Source organism: Pongo pygmaeus, chromosome 5 (assembly GCF_028885625.2).
Source record: "Pongo pygmaeus isolate AG05252 chromosome 5, NHGRI_mPonPyg2-v2.0_pri, whole genome shotgun sequence".
Classification (NCBI taxonomy): Eukaryota; Metazoa; Chordata; class Mammalia; order Primates; family Hominidae; genus Pongo; species Pongo pygmaeus.
The window spans coordinates 39,668,643-39,683,856 of NC_072378.2; the positions used below are offsets into that span (position 1 = coordinate 39,668,643).

General features: G+C 54.9%; 1 protein-coding gene across 1 annotated transcript; it reads right to left on the minus strand.

The window, feature by feature from the left end:
• Nucleotides 1–1,379: 1,379 nt before the first annotated feature.
• KCNK17 (potassium two pore domain channel subfamily K member 17) lies at nt 1,380–15,137 on the minus strand. Its single transcript, XM_054491388.2, has 5 exons — nt 14,802–15,137; nt 11,683–11,797; nt 6,817–6,977; nt 6,284–6,458; nt 1,380–2,118 (listed from the first exon to the last, which is right to left on the minus strand). The coding sequence occupies exons 1-5, from the start codon at nt 15,036–15,038 to the stop codon at nt 1,808–1,810; spliced, it is 999 nt and encodes a 332-aa protein (XP_054347363.2). The 5' UTR covers nt 15,039–15,137; the 3' UTR covers nt 1,380–1,807.
• Between the last annotated feature and the right edge of the window lie 77 nt (nt 15,138–15,214).

Below are 15,214 nucleotides of genomic sequence, written 5' to 3' on the forward strand. Positions count from 1 at the left end.
ACTTTTGTCCCCTCCCCACTCCCCCTCCCACCTCCTGGGTGTAGACTTCAGAGTTTCAGCTATTCTTTTCACCGGCTGAGAAGCAGACAAAGAACTGGCCAAGAAAGAGCCTTCCTCTGGGCACTCCAGCAGCCCAGGTTGGTTCCTTCTGGGGCAAGCATTTTTGAGTATGAGGGGTGTGGGCATGGGAGTGAAGGCTTCATGGGAGGGCCCAGTGGGGCCAGGCATGAGGACAAAGAGGTCCGAGGTGAGATCGAGTTGGGACCACAGTGCCCAACCCAACACACTGGCCTGCTCCTTGCTCCCAGGAGGAAGTTCTGAATGCTACATCATCTTTCTGGAGTGTGTTAAGTACAAAGCGTGCCACTTCCACACTTCAGCAATCTCTTCCTTCCCTCTGTTTTCCTCTGTCCAGCCCCCTACACCTTCAGAGATCCACCAGGTAAACTCTGTAAAGATTTGCTGATAAATCTCAGGGCTGATACAGCCAGCAGGTGGCTGGTCTCAGTCCAGCGGCTGAATCCTTACTCTATAGCTCATTCACACCGCAAAAAGCCAGGGGCAAGCCAATGGGGGCCTCGGGAAGTGGGCGTGGGCCCTGTTGTTTACTCTCTGGTGCTGCTCCTGGGTCTGGCCTTGGTCCACACAGGGCCAGGATGGATGGCGCAAGGGAGATGGTGTAATAGCCTTAACTCCTTCCTTGGCCAAAGGGCTGACCCTGAATCAGTTCCAAGATGGTCACAGGGAGAGGCCACATGGAACTCCCTGAGTCCCTGGGATACCACCTGCAAGATGGGTGGAGGGAATGGAATCACAGGTGACCACGGAGGCCAAGAGCCCAGCTGCCCCAGGTGACCCTAGGTGTCAGCTGGTACTGCCAGGAGCTCTGGCTGGGCTTATATGTATGTATGGTGGGAACCACTGTGTTATGTGCTATCTTAGTAGCAACCTTCATTGACACTCTGCAAACAGAAGTAGCCTTTGCAAACTCTACCTGGCTTTGCAAACCGTTGATGGGGCCTTCAAACGCAGTGGGGCAGGGTAAGGCAGGAGGAGCTCACTGGCTTGCCCCTGGCTTTTCTGTGGTGTGAATGAGCCATAGAGTAAGGATTCAGCAGCTGGACTGAGACCAGCCGCCTGCTGGCTGTATCAGCCCTGAGAGTTATCAGCAAATCTTTACAGAGTTTACCTGGTGGCTGTCTGAAGGTGTAGGGGGCTGGCAGTCCAGCCTTCAATCCATTCTTGCCACCAGCCCTGGACAAACTCACACGGGGAGAGGGTAGTTTCTCTCTGTGTAGGTTCCAGTCTCACATGCTGCCTTTGTCTCTGGGCATACTCAGAATTAGGTTTGGTTATGAATGACAGAAAAACCCAAATAATGGTGTTTTACATAAGATGTTTATTTGTCTCTCACATAAAGGAGGTCGGGTGATATTCCGTTTGTTAGGATGGCTCTGTGATCATCAGAGATCCAGACTCTTCCTATCTTATTGTGCCGCTCAAACATTGCCGCTACTTCATGGTGCCGTATGGCTGCCAGAGCTCCCAGCCACCATATCGGCATTGCAGCCAGCTAAAGTAAGGAAGTGGGGAAGAAGGGCATGCCGCCCCCCCTCCCCGAAAGTCACATCCCATGTCACCCAGGACATGTCTCTGTATACCCTATTGGGCAGAATTAATCATATAGCTGCACCTAGCCTCAAGGGTGGATGGAAAATGTCGTCTTTAGTTTGGGTGGACATGTGCCAAGCTTAAAATCAGGGGTCTTGCTACTGAGGAGGACGACCAAACAAAGAATGGAGTAAAACTAGCTGTCCTTGTCACAGCCTGCAGTGTGAGCAGAAGGTTCCAGATGCTGTATGATTCCCATAGGTCCCTCTGGATAGCATCCTTGCTGCGGGGAGTGGGACTCTGGCTCCCAGTCAGGTCCCTGTCTCCAGCTTTGGGACTTGAAATCTTCCTTGGAGCTGTGGTGGCAGCAGGAACATACCCTCCCTGGCGTCTCCAGCTGGGAGAGGATGAGTTTGATGATCAAGGCCAGCCATGCCATCCCAAAGAGGATCCACAGGGACACCATGTTCTTGTACCACAGTGGGTACCTCTGGGAGGGGTTCATTCCTGTGGAAGAGGCAAGGTCAGAGGATGGAGGCCTGGGAAAGTCAGGACCACATTCCCCAAACAGAAACAGAGATACATGGTTTGATTGATATAAGCAAGTTGAGGGGTCAATGGGACAGAACATGGAGACTCCTAGCCTCATGGTCACCTCCGAAGGATTCCAGAAAGCCTCCCTGGATTGGCACTTGGGTTTAGGAGCTACATTTCCTCTTTGTCTTTCTGAGGGAATCTGTTCATGCTCCATCCCAGCAGTTCTCAAAGTGTGGTCCCTGGGGCCGGCAGCATCAGCATTCCTGAGAGCTTGTTGGAAATGCAAATGATGGGGCCCCTACCCCAGACCTACTGGATCAGAAACACTGGGCATAGGCCCAGCAATCTGTATTTTTTGTTTTGTTTTGTTTTGGAGACAGAGTCTCACTCTGTTGCCCAGGCTGGAGTGCAGTGGCGTGATCTCGGCTCACTGCAACTTCCGCCTCCTGGGTTCAAGTGATTCTCCTGCCTCAGCCTCCCGAGCAGCTGGGACTACAGGCACACGCCGCCACGCCCAGCTAATTTTTTGTATTTTAGTAGAGACAGGGTTTCACCATTGTTGCCCAGGCTGGTCTTGAACTCCTGAGCTCAGGCAATCCACCCACCTCGGCCTCCCAAAGTGCTAGAATTACAGGCATGAGCCACCGTGCCTGGCCAGAAATCTGTATTTTAACAAGCCTCCAGAGGATTTCGATGTCCGCTCTAGTGTTTGCTAGTCTCTGTTTGGTTTTCTTGTATCTGAAAGGAGGCAGCTTGCTGGAGCCAGGGGATTTGGGATGAACAATGGAATCATCAGAATATGTATCCTGACTCGGTTCTTCAGCCACCTGTCTGAACCTTCTTCACCTGTGAGATGGGGAATACGACTGTGCCCCCTTGGCTTTTAGGATGAAGTCCAAATCCTCAAGGACCTCTGCCCACTTCTGCAGCACACCTCTCCCCTCTGACTGCCTGGTCATTCTGGTCTTTTTCCTGTTTCCCCATCTATCATTCTTCCTGCCTCTGGGCCTTTGTACTTATGGCCTCTCAGATCCAAATGCTCTTCATTTTCCATTTTTCTTGGCCTGGTTACCTTCCCTTGTCCTGCAGACCTCAGTTCAGACATCACTCCCTACAGACCACATTGGGTTCCTCTGTTACATGTGCTGCTTTCATGGCCTATGTGTGTCTGCTGGGAAAGTTACTTCCTCATCTGTAAAACGGAGACAGTAAGAGTCCTCCTCCTATGACTGTTGGGAGGATCACATGGGCTGATGCAGCTCAAGTGCTCAGAATGGTGCCTGGTACATAACAGGTGCCCAAGATCTATAGGTGGTTGCTTGTTTCACTCACCATCGGACACCCCCAACGAAGTTGGTGCTGGGTAAGTATGGCCGAGGGAGGGGACTGATGGGAGCTGCTGTGAGTCTTAGATAAATCTTGCCAAGAATTTGCCCTATCATTTAGTACCCTCCCTGGAGGTCTGTGCTGCCTCCCTCATCAGATTGGAATCATTCAAAGGGTAGAGATCTCCCTTCCTATTCCTTCGTCATCCTTTTCTGTCTTTGCTCCCGGTACCATGCCTCTGTCTACTCCTCATCCTGTCCTGCTGGCCCCAATACAGCCTCTCTCTCCAGGTCCCCCAAGGCTGGGCCCCTCTCTAGGACCCCCACGTGGGGATGAGGCTGCCACCTGGGAGCTGACCTGTGCTGCCTGGCAGGAGCTGGGATTGGATTAGGCTGATTGGGTTATGGGGCTATGATTCCGCTGATGGTCCTAAATGAGATCAGGCGCTGAGCCGGCTCTCTGGCCCTGCCACCCGCCAGCTTGGCTTGCTCCTGGTGACAGAGGGGAGGAGGCACTCTTCTCCCTTTTTATTTCATTTTTTTAAGCTGAAATCATAAGTGGCAGGAGACCTGGCAGCTGGCAAGGCACTCAACTGAGCTGCAAATGCAATTGGGAGGCGAGAGGGCTATGGGGCCGGGGAGGAGCAGCCGGCTGGGACCTGGGGGCGGCTCTGGCCACAGCCTTCAGGCAGAGGAGTGGCTGTGAAGACAGCGCCTCTTGTGGCTGCTGATGCAGCGACGTGAACACCCAGTAGCCAAGTGGTGGACCTCAGTATCCCCATCCAAGAAAGGGGCTGTCCCTGTTACTGGAGGATAAGGAGTGCTGAGACGTTTGAGGAATAGGCATGGAAAACTCTGAAACATGGGTGGTGTGAAGGGCCCAGGCTTGGGAGTTTATCCTAGACTTGCCCTGACTCACTTGCTCTATGACCTTATGCAACTCCCTTCCCTCCTCCAGGCCTCAGTGTCTCCATCTGTATAAGGAAGATCCCTTGCAGGTGGAGCAGTTGGGGCTTTCATTGTGGTGACCTGCTATGAGGCACTGCCATGACTGCAGAGGGGCCCAGGAGGTAGCAAGTCTACAGAGATGTGGTGAAGGGGGCAGCTCTGCCAACTGCAGTGGCCACTGGGCAGGAGTGTTCTTGTCCATCCTTGCCCCATGCCTGGGCAGTCCCTCTGGGCTTAAAGTTTAGACTAGATCTCCTCAGTCAGATTGTATTGGTAGGAGGGGGGTTACAGATTTTGGACTTTATCCTAAAACTATGGGAAAACAATGAAGTTCTTCAGAGGAGGTGCGCAGGTGACATCATAGCCTTTGTAATTTTTAAAGGTCATAAGAGCCAACAGGGGACAAGGAGAGAGGCTGCACAAGTCCATGGGTGCCATCCTTATTATGCTCTGTGTAAGTAGCAAAACTATAGGATTGTGCAGTGCCCAACCTGTGCAGCTATATACAACAACCCTGCCTGGACTAGGGAAATGGCAGTGGAAACAGAGAAGAAATGACAGATCTAAGAATCATACTCTGAGCTGCGAGGGTGCAGGTATGGCCCTTGGAGCTACTGGGCTCAGCTGTCCTGAGACATATCTCTCTACTCTGAGGGTAAAGGTGGGAACATGACCCAGTTGGAATAAATCTTCCCAAGAATTTCCTTCCAGAGCAACAGACCTCCCAGGATGAGGGAGATCAAGAGGGGCAGTGTGAGGCCCCAACACCTGACCCCTCTTCCTGGGGACCTTGCAAACAGAGGCTAGAAGGCACTGAGGGGCTCTAGGGATTGCCTCATTTTATAGGCAGGAACACTGAGGCCCAGAGAGGAGACATTTTAGGTGGTCTGGAAAGAGTATGAATTTTGGAGTCAAATAGATCAGGATTCACATCTTACTAGCTGTGCAATCTCAGGCAGATGGCTCAGCCTCTCTGAGCTTCAGCTTCCTTCTCCGTAAAATGGGGGTGACAACTGTTGCTGTAGGTTGCCTGAGGAGTTAGCTGAAACTAACTTCATTCTTCCAGGCTGGGTTCTATCGCCGAAGAAGTGAAGAAGGGCAAGGCCTCCTCCCCACGTTAGGGTCTGGGATCAGAGGGAGTGCACGAAACCCCTCCGGGCTGGCGCGGTGGTGGTGCCAGCGGCACCTTCAGGGACGGGAAGGGGCGGTGATGAGGCTGAGCTGGGGCGCAGCCACTCTGCCACGGCACAGAATGTCCCTCCACTGCCACCTGCTGGGCATCGGCCTCAGCCTGATTATGCAAGGCTGGTGGCTTCTGGGGCCCGTTTCTTGCCTAGGTTAGGTAGTGCCACTGATTAAACCCACCCTGGGTCCACTGACCATGAGGCCCTTTCTTGGTGGCACTCAGAATCTGCCTGCCAACTGTTTTCCCACAGGGCTCTGGAGAGGCTGGGGTTCCAGGAGTCTCCCGGACCCTACTGCCTGATCCCCGGGTACTGTGATCTCCAGCCCCGGAGCAGTGGGACAGATTGGCGTTCCATGGGGAGAGAGCGAAGTGCGGAAGGGAGACCCTGGGGCAAGCACGGACCCGGGAGGGAGGTGGGGACTCCCGTCATGTGGAGAGCTCTAAGCACAATAGGTGGGCCCGCGGACGTGTCGGACCTCTCCACGTTGGTCAAGAAGGGCCAGAGTGACCTCAGACCCGTCACACAACAAAAGCGGGTAGGACAGTGTCTCCGGATTTTGGGCCCAAAAGCCCCCACATGGCGTGCACACAGCAGGTGCACCAGCTGCGGGAGCAGATGAGTGACAGGTGTAGGCAGCCGAATGTCCCCGCCAGCCCGACCACCAGGAACTCTCACCAATCACGTAGTCGCCGAAGCCCACGGTGCTGAGGGTGATGAAGGCGAAGTAGAAGCCCTCCGTGTAGCTCCAGCCCTCCATGTGGGAGAAGAGCAGTGGTGGCAGCAGCAGGAAGAGCAGGAGGCCCGAGAGGAGGGCACCAGAGCCTGCCAGCCACCGCGCCTTGTCCGGGTCCTGTGGGTGCAACAGTGTCCCCAGGCCTCCTGAGGCCTTCACCCCATGCGTGGGAGCCGAGGGAGCTGGAGGCAGGCCAGAGCTCTCCCCAGTAAGAAGGGTGCTCTTCACCTGGTCTGTGTTCTCCAGGTTCCCTGCCTGGAGCCTGTGCCTCATGTCCTTCCCGTCTGCCCAGTCCCACCCCGTCTCTACCATTAATGCCCTTTTTCACTAAGGACCCTATTCTGAGCAGTGACCCCCAATCCCAACACAACCCCATCAGTAACCCCTGCTCCCACCTCATTAGTAACCCCAATTCCCACCACAGCCCCTCATTCTAGAAGTGACCCATCCCCACCCTGTCCAGCAGCCCCCTCACCTGCCAGGTGCCCCCCAGCCTGCTGGCGCAGTGGTTTACTCCCTGCTGCATGAGACGCCCCAGTTGGTTGAGCACCACGAGGTTGAGTGGGATCCCCACAAGGGCAAAGAAGATGCAGAAGAGGCGGGCAGCCATCGTGTTGGGGCTCAGGTTGCCATAGCCTGAGGTGAGAGGGGGCACTCAGGGGACCTTTCCAGCCCAGCCCTGTCCACTCGCCACCACAGCCCCACTCCTGGGCCCAACCCCCAGGGCCCTCATTCTAACCCACTGTAGATGTGGGCAGCTGATACTTACCAAGGCCCTCCTTTTCTGTGCTGGGCACTGTGCATGGCACCCTGTACATTCATTCCCTCAGTTCACCCTCGAAACCACCCTTCCAAATCAGAATTATGTGCCATATTTTACAGGCTGGAGAAGCTCTAGGAGGCTAAGCTACATGCATGAGCTCAAACCCACCAAATGTGAGTCTCCTCTTCCTCTCTTCATGTCCTCCCTCTCTGGATGGGCAGAGGGATGCTGGAGGGGGCAGAGCCTCCAGCTGTTGCACTCTTAGGATCTACTGCACCATTCAGGCTGAGGCCATGCTGTTTCCATGCTGCTCCCAGCCATGCCTGGGCACAGTGGGGCACTGAAGCTGGCCATCCCTGCCCAGTGCGGCACTCCTCTTGCAACCTTTGCTCTGGGATCCCCATGGCCCGGCCCAGACTTTCTCACAGCTGCACTGCAGTGAGCAGCTCTTCCCACACCAGTCTCTTTCCTTCCCTCTCTCCTTTCACAGGTATCAGGCCTGCTTGCAATCTGAGGCTTTTGCCATTAATTCCTGCTTCTTCTCTTTTATCCTTCAAAGGCTCCCCTCAATATATCTCTTGTGCATCTAATTCTGTCTTGATATCTGATTCCTGTAGGACCCAAACTAGCACAACGGGGCTCCCTCATAAACCTCAGTGGGAGGGAGGGACAGACGGTAAGTCATCAGCTGCCTAGGGGAGGAGGTAGAAGTTGGGGTGCTGGTGCTCTCTGATCGTCAAGATAGGGAGAGGGGAAGCTAGGGGAGGAAAAGATGTTCACAAAAGATTCTATCCATCTGGACATTTTCTCCTCCAGCTCTGCCTCCACCCTTCTTGATCACCACCACTGTCTTGTCTTACTAAAATGCAAACCTGATTAGATCATCATTGAGGTTATAACACTTCCTCAGTCTCCTGTCTGCTGGGGAAAGTCCAAGCTCTTGCCCAGCCTTTCTCTGAGACTCGTCTGGTGCCCCCGCTTCCCCAGCTCCAGCCACATTGCTGGCCTGCAGAACTCTCCAGGTCCACTCGTGTCTCTGCACCTTTGACCACAATGCTTCCTCTATGAAGAGAGTCTCTCCTCTTTACCCACATAAATATAAATGACCCTTCCAGTCCTCAACTCTCCAGTGCAGCCACTCCTCCATCCAGGGCCCCTCTCTAGCACTCTCCCTTGCACCGTGTGAGAGAGATTTGTTTCCATGTCTGCCTCTTCCAGGTATATCAAGTATATGCTCTGAGCCCCTCAAGAGCAGGGACTGGCTCTTTTTTTTTTTTTTTTTTTTTTTTTTTTTTTTTTTTTTTTTTTTGAGACGTAGTTTCGCTCTGTTGCCCAGGCTGGAGTGCACTGGCACAATCTTGGCTCACTGCAACCTCCGCCTCCTGGGTTCAAGCTATTCTCCTGCCTCAGCCTCCCGAGTAGCTGGGATTACAGGCATGTGCCAACACGCCCAGCTAATTTTTGTATTTTTTTAGTAGAGACGGGGTTTTGCCATGTTGGCCAGGCTGGTCTCGAGCTCCTGACCTCAGGTGATCTGCCCGCCTTGGCCTACCAAAGTGCTGGGATTACAGGCGTGAGCCACCGCACCTGGCCTGGGACTGGTTCTTAATCATCATATTCTCAGCAACTGGCAAAGGATCTGACCCTTAATAGGTGCTCTTCACTATATGTGTGTTGAATGCATGAAGAATGAGTGAATGAATGAATGAGGAAATACAAAAGTGAATGTGTAAGTAAATGAACAAATGCCTCTCATTCTGCCTCCTATCACTGCCTAACATTCTTGCTTGCCCAGATGGGGTCACTGTGCCCACACACCCTACACTCGTTTGTACATATTGAAACCAGTGTTTACATCCACCCCCACCTTACTGAGGGGTCCCAAGAGAGATCAAACTATGTACAAGTCCTGAGCATGTGCTTTGGAGTCTGGTGCACCTCCTAGGTTTGGATCCCAGCTCAGCTCCTTGCTGGCTGTGGGACCTTGGGCAAGTGGCTTGATCTTTCTTTCTTTCTTTTTGTGACAGAGTCTTGCTCTGTGGCCAGGCTGGAGTGCAGTGGTGCGATCTCAGCTCATTGCAACCTCTGACTCCCTGGTTCCAGTGATTCTCCTGCCTCAGCCTCCTGAGTAGCTGGGATTACAGACACGTGCCACCACACCCAGCTAATTTTGCATTTTTAGTAAAGACCAGGTTTCACCATGTTGGCCAGGATGGTCTCAATCTCCTGACCTCGTGATCTGCCCGCCTTGGCCTCCCAAAGTGCTGGGATTATAGGCAAGAGCCACCGTGCCCAGCCTTCAATTTATTTGTTGAACAAATGGATGGATGAATGAAAGAACCAATGAGCAAGCCAGGAATGGAGTTCATAGATGAGTGATTTCTGGGCTCAGGCCTGTCCTACTGGGCCAGAGGTATTTGTGTTAGGGCTTGGAAAGTACTGCCCTTACAGGGTGCTGGTCCCAGGGCAATGGGTTTGCCAAGGAGGCTGCCCTCCGCTGAGCCTCTCAGAATATCCCTTCTTCCCTTGTGGCATTCCAGATGTACCTCATCTCCCATCTCCCTCTCCTTCTCTCCAAATTCCTCCCATGTGTAAGTGCATACAGGTGTGGTCAGCGTCACAGAACCCTCACTCCCCTCCTGTTCACTCCACAGTGGCTAGTCAACTCTGCTTCTCACTAGCCATATGATCTGGGGGAGATGGTGCAACATTTCTGTGCCACTGTGTCCCCATCTGTGACATGAAAATAGGCTGGACACAGTGGCTCACACCTGTAATCCCAGCACTTTGGGAGGCCGAGGTGGGTGGATCACTTGAGGTCAGGAGTTTGAGGCCAGCCTGGCCAACATGGTAAAACTTGTCTCTACTAAAATACAAAAATTAGCCGGGTATGTTGGCAAGCGCCTGTAGTCTCAGCTACTTGGGAGGCTGAGGCAGGAGAATCGCTTGAACCTGGGAGGCGGAGGTTTCAGTGAGCTGAGACCATGCCACTGCACTCCAGCCTGGGCGACACAGCGGGACTCCGTCTCAAAAAAGAAAGAAAGAAAATAATAAGACCTATCCTTGGAGGTTGCCATACGGACAAATTGAAATCTTAAATGTCAAAGTGCCCAGCACAGGGCCTAGTACAAAAAGACTTCGGGTGTTTCCTCAGGTGTACTGTGTGTGGAGGGTGGGGCAGGGTCCTCCTCTCTCTGCCCTCCTCGCCCTCAAGCTGGTTGAAACTGAGTGGAGAGGAAAGGACACAGGCATAATCCAGGCTAGGGGTGGTAGAGCTGGGAAGAGAGGTAGCAAAACTCTGAATTTGGTGGGCCAAAGTCACAGGCCTGGAGAAGAGTGTGGGAGGTGTGGGGTTTGCAGACTAAAGGACCCCCAAATCTGGGAGGCCTGGCCTATAGTGACTGTGTTTTAAGATCTCCTGCTACCCTGGAACTCAATACATGCCTGGTGAATGCATATTTAATGGAATTCCTTAACGTGGAAGTATTTATTGAGTGGCTGTAGTATGCTGGGCCTTGTAATAGACCCTTGGGGATGTAGAGATGAATCGGCCCATCCTGCCAGTCCTTCAGGGGCTCAGGGCCCCTGGAGTCTGAGATGCCTCCCAGGCATGCTTGTCTCAAGGACTGCCCAAGCTCCCATGTAGCTCTGAGGTCTGCTTTCAAGAAGTTCTGGCCAATTTAAAACTAGATGGAGAATCCTCTGGGTGCTCTTGCCTTACCCAACCCTGTGGGGAGGCTGGGATACTGGTGTCCTGGAGAGAGGATCCTGGCTGGCCAGGAACTGGGAAGTGGTAGCCCAAGTCACCAGTGTTATCAGCCAGTCCTGTGTCATGCAGGGGTTGGGGCAGAAGGATCTGGGTGGCTCGACTTGCATGATTCTCTGGGTTTCAGAACTGCAGGGATCTAGCTTGCTCTTCCTCTCTGCACAGCAGCCCCTCAGCACCCTCCTGAGAAAAGCTCTACCTCAGCTCTTCCACAGGGGAGGGTTAGTCCAGGTGTCCCTGTGTGTGGGGAGGATAGAGATGAGGAGTGGAGGGGGCTGTTTGCAAGCTGAAGAGAGGCCTGTGGGGTCTGGAGACAAGGACATGGGAGGAATGGCCACCTCCCCCAGGGCTGAGAAACAGGGGGGTCTAAAGCTCTTTCTCTGGATTTCTACTCCTTCTTCCTTCCTAACTTCCCCTCCACTTCTCCCGACCACCACCCCCGGGGCTCAGTGTTGGGTGGGCTCAGCTGAGGAGACTGGCACCCTTGTAGTGCCCAGATACATGTTTCTTGCTGTACTGGGAGACCTCTGCTTCCTCAAAGGCCATGTAGGGCAGAAGTCCTCTAGAGCAGTGCTTGTCAAACTCGAACAGGGCACATGAATCCCCTGTGGACTTGGGTGAGATGCAGAGGCTGAGTCAGCATCTGTAGTGAGGCCCGAGACTTCTCCCAGGCGGTGTCCATGCTGCAGAGTTGAACTGCACTTGGAGTCATGAGACTCCAGGTAATCCCTCCAAAAGGCAACTAGCCTGTTGCCTCTCAGGGAGCTGCCTCCTTTCCCACCCCCATCCCCCTGGCCCCATCTGGCCCTTACCAATGGTGGTGATGGTGGACACAGAAAAGAAGAAGGAGCCCATGAGCTCCCAGCGCCCCATGCTGGTAGTGTTGCTGAGGAGGCTGGCCCCGTTTTTGTACGCTTGGACGACATCCTGGGGAAGAGGCTGCAATGACCACCAGGCTCTGTGGGGTGATGGATTTCCTGTACCCCAAAACACACACACACACACACACACACACAAACAAACCTACACACAATTACTCTTCAATCCCAGCCCACCAGGGCAAGGAGGCTCTACCCCTCTCACCAAGGGCTCACCAGGTACAGCTACCAACAGCTACCATGGGGACAGCTCCTTCCCCACCCTTTACCCAGGGGCTAGGTCAGGTTGGAGTCCTAGTAAACCAGCCACTCATTTTCTCCCCTGCTCACTCCCATTCCTGCAACAAACACTAGGCCAGGCATGATGTGTGGTGCTTTTAGGGGACATGACCACAAGAGACATGACTCCAGCCCTCAGTGGTACATAGATAAACCCAATTAACTCTAATATGATGCAGTCAGTGTCACTTTGGGCATTAAGGAGGAAGTGCAGCTACACAATCCTGGGCAAATTGCTCAACGTCTCTCTGTGCCTCAGTTTCCTTACCTGTATAATGGTAACACAAATAGTACCTACTTCATAGAGTTGTTGTGTTAAATAAGGGATTATGTGTAGACTTAGTACCTGGCACATGGTGTTAGCAGTTGCTACCATCATCATTACCAGGCATATAATGTTGTAGGACTCTGGGGAAGAAGGATGTTCATTCTCATTTGGGTAGGAGCAGAGGCCTCATGGAGAATGGGATATTTCAGCTGGGCCTTCCTTGAGGGTCAGGTAGGATTGCTTCTGGTGGAAGGACGTTTAGGTAGATGGGACAGCAGTGCAGAAGGTGGGAGGTGAGACTGCCTGGGACCTAGATTAGGGAGACTGGTAAGAAGTGATTGAGGCCAAGCTGTGCTTGGCTTTGCCATGCCAGGGATGAAGTGGCAGGTATCATCCAAGGTCACCGAGCAAAGGGGAAGTAGGATCAGGTTTGTGTGCTCTGTGGCAGCTGGCAGTATAGAAGGGGTTGACCAGAGGGGAGAGACTCCTGCAGAGGTGAGTGATAGACGGGCCCTGGCCTGTCTCCTGGCACAGAGTGGTCCAGGAGGAACAGAGAGGAGATATTCAGAAGCCCAGGCCCCTGGCCCTATTTAGTATGGGCAGTAAAGGAGATGTTGCAGAGGATTGTGAGGGTGTGTGGACATGGGGCAGACAATCGAGATTTAGGACAGGTGGAGGGGCAGGGCTGGGAGGAGGAGGAGGACCACTTGCTCTTGGCCTTGAGGAATTTCAGAAGTTGCGTGTCCACATCTGGTGCTCAGAAAGAAGATCTGGGCTGGATACCACATCCTTATTCCTGGAGACGGCTGAAGCCACAGAGTGTTGAGGAAGGGGGTGAGGTGGGGGTGGAGGGAGTTGAAGGGAAAGCCCAAAGAGATGACAGCCTGGCTGGGAATCTTCGGAAGCACCCACATCCACAGGTCCACACTGAAGCAGTATTTATGCTGGTTAACAGCTCCAGCTCCTGGCTATGTAGCCATGCATTCGTGTGTAACCTCTCTGAGTCTGTTTCTTCACCTCTGAAACAGGATGATAAAAACAGTACCCACCTGTGAGGGAGGTGAGACAAATGAATACGGGTAAAGCACTAGGAACAGTGTTTGGCACACGGTAAGCGCTGCACAGAGGCATTTACTGTTATTATAATCACCATCATAGCCATCTCCCTGGGCCCAGGCTGCTTGTAGTCGAAGTTCACCACCTTTGCAAGGGTAATGGCAGACAGCCTCAGCACCGGGACCCAGCAGTCGGGCTGTATTTGCAGAAGTCCGCAGGTGGGGAGCTGGAGGAATCACTTTAGGTCCTTAGTAGAGATAGGCCTGGCCCTGGCTACCTCCTGACCTCATCGAATCGGCCTAGTCCGAGGGTTCAGAACACCACTTCCGCTCCGCGCTGGGTCCCTTCCCACCCTGGCACGGTTCCCTGCCACCTTCCGGGGATTGGCTTTGGACTGGAGACTCTGGACGGATAAGCCACCAGGACTGCAAGACGGGGATTCTGGGCTGGCGCGCAGCTGTGTGGACCCTGGGCTCTTGGACGAAGGGGTGGGGAACCAAGCCAGGACCCAGGACATCAATGCCTCCGCCAAATCGAGCAGCTGCCAGTCTGGCGTCGCTTCAGTCCTAAGATGCGCCACCCCTAGAACCCTCCCCGGCCTCCTCCGCCCTGCTAGGCCCCACCCTTGAGGAGCCTCTGCTCAGATTTACCTCTGAGTCCTCCCCTGAACCCTGCCTTCAGCCTTTCCGGGCAGCCGCGCGGCGGCGGCGCGCCCAGTCCTTGTGTCCGAAGACTCGGAGTAAAGCGGGTTCAGCCAGAGAGCGGCCCTGCGTCCGCCCTTCTCTCGAACCCGGGTCTGCGCACGTCGAGCCCCCTCTCTGCGTTGAAGGTGGCCCCGGCCAGCATGCCTCGGGCCCATTCCACCCACCCTCCGGGACAAGCGCGCCTTCCCCCAGGCTCCTACGGCCGCGCCCTCGCTCTTGCGCATCCTTAGACCCGGCGCCCCTGCCGTCCCAGCTCCCAGTTCGCAAACGTGCGCCCGGGTTCCCCCTCTGGAAGCGGCCAGGTGTGGCGTTTAGCTCTTCGCCACGGGTCTGGGTGCGACCAACCCCCAAGCAGGCTCAAACGCGCCCTTTCCCGGGTCAGGCCGGGCGGGGCCGGTTACGCGCGCGCCCCCTGCCGTCGTCGTCCTCGCCCCCAAATTTGGATGTGTCCCCAGGCATTTGCCTCCTCACCGGGCCAGCATGCCCTCTCGCCCCCAAGTAGGACTCAGCCCGGCTTCTCGCAGTCCTCTCGCTAGGGCGAGGGTCTTTTCCTCCGAGGTCCCCCAACCCTCTGGTCCCCGCGCAGGAACGCTCACCCCCGTTGTGCCCGCGTCTACGTTCCCGACGTTTCCCTGAACAGGAAACGCCTGACCAGGGCCTGAATAGGCCCCCTCGCTCTCGGCCTGTACACCCCGCGGCCCCTACCCCATCCCGCCGCGCCCAGGCCGACGCCGCTCGCCCCTGACCCGGATCAGCGAGTCCAGCGCCGGGCGGTCCAGACACGTGAAGTTCTGCAACAGCTCCCACTTGTCGCGCTGGAAGCTGCGGCTGGAGTCCTGCGCCGCGCGGCCCTCCAGCGTCCAGAACACGCCGGTGCCCAGCGCCAGGTAAGCCAGGTAGGCGAGCAGCAGGAGCACGTTGCTGGGCACCGCGCAGCCCCGGACCCTGCCCTCGGGAGCCGCCCGGGCTCGCGGTCGGTACATAGCGGGAGAGGCGGGGGGCCGGCGCCGGGAGCGGTGGACTAGGACCCGGTGGGAGGGAAGGGCCAGGCGTCCAGCTCGTGTCTCCTCTCTCAAACGCCTGCTGGTGCCGCGTTTCGCCGGGGAGGAGGAGTGCTGGGGAATGGGACAGCCTGGCCCCACCCAGACCTGGGATCCAA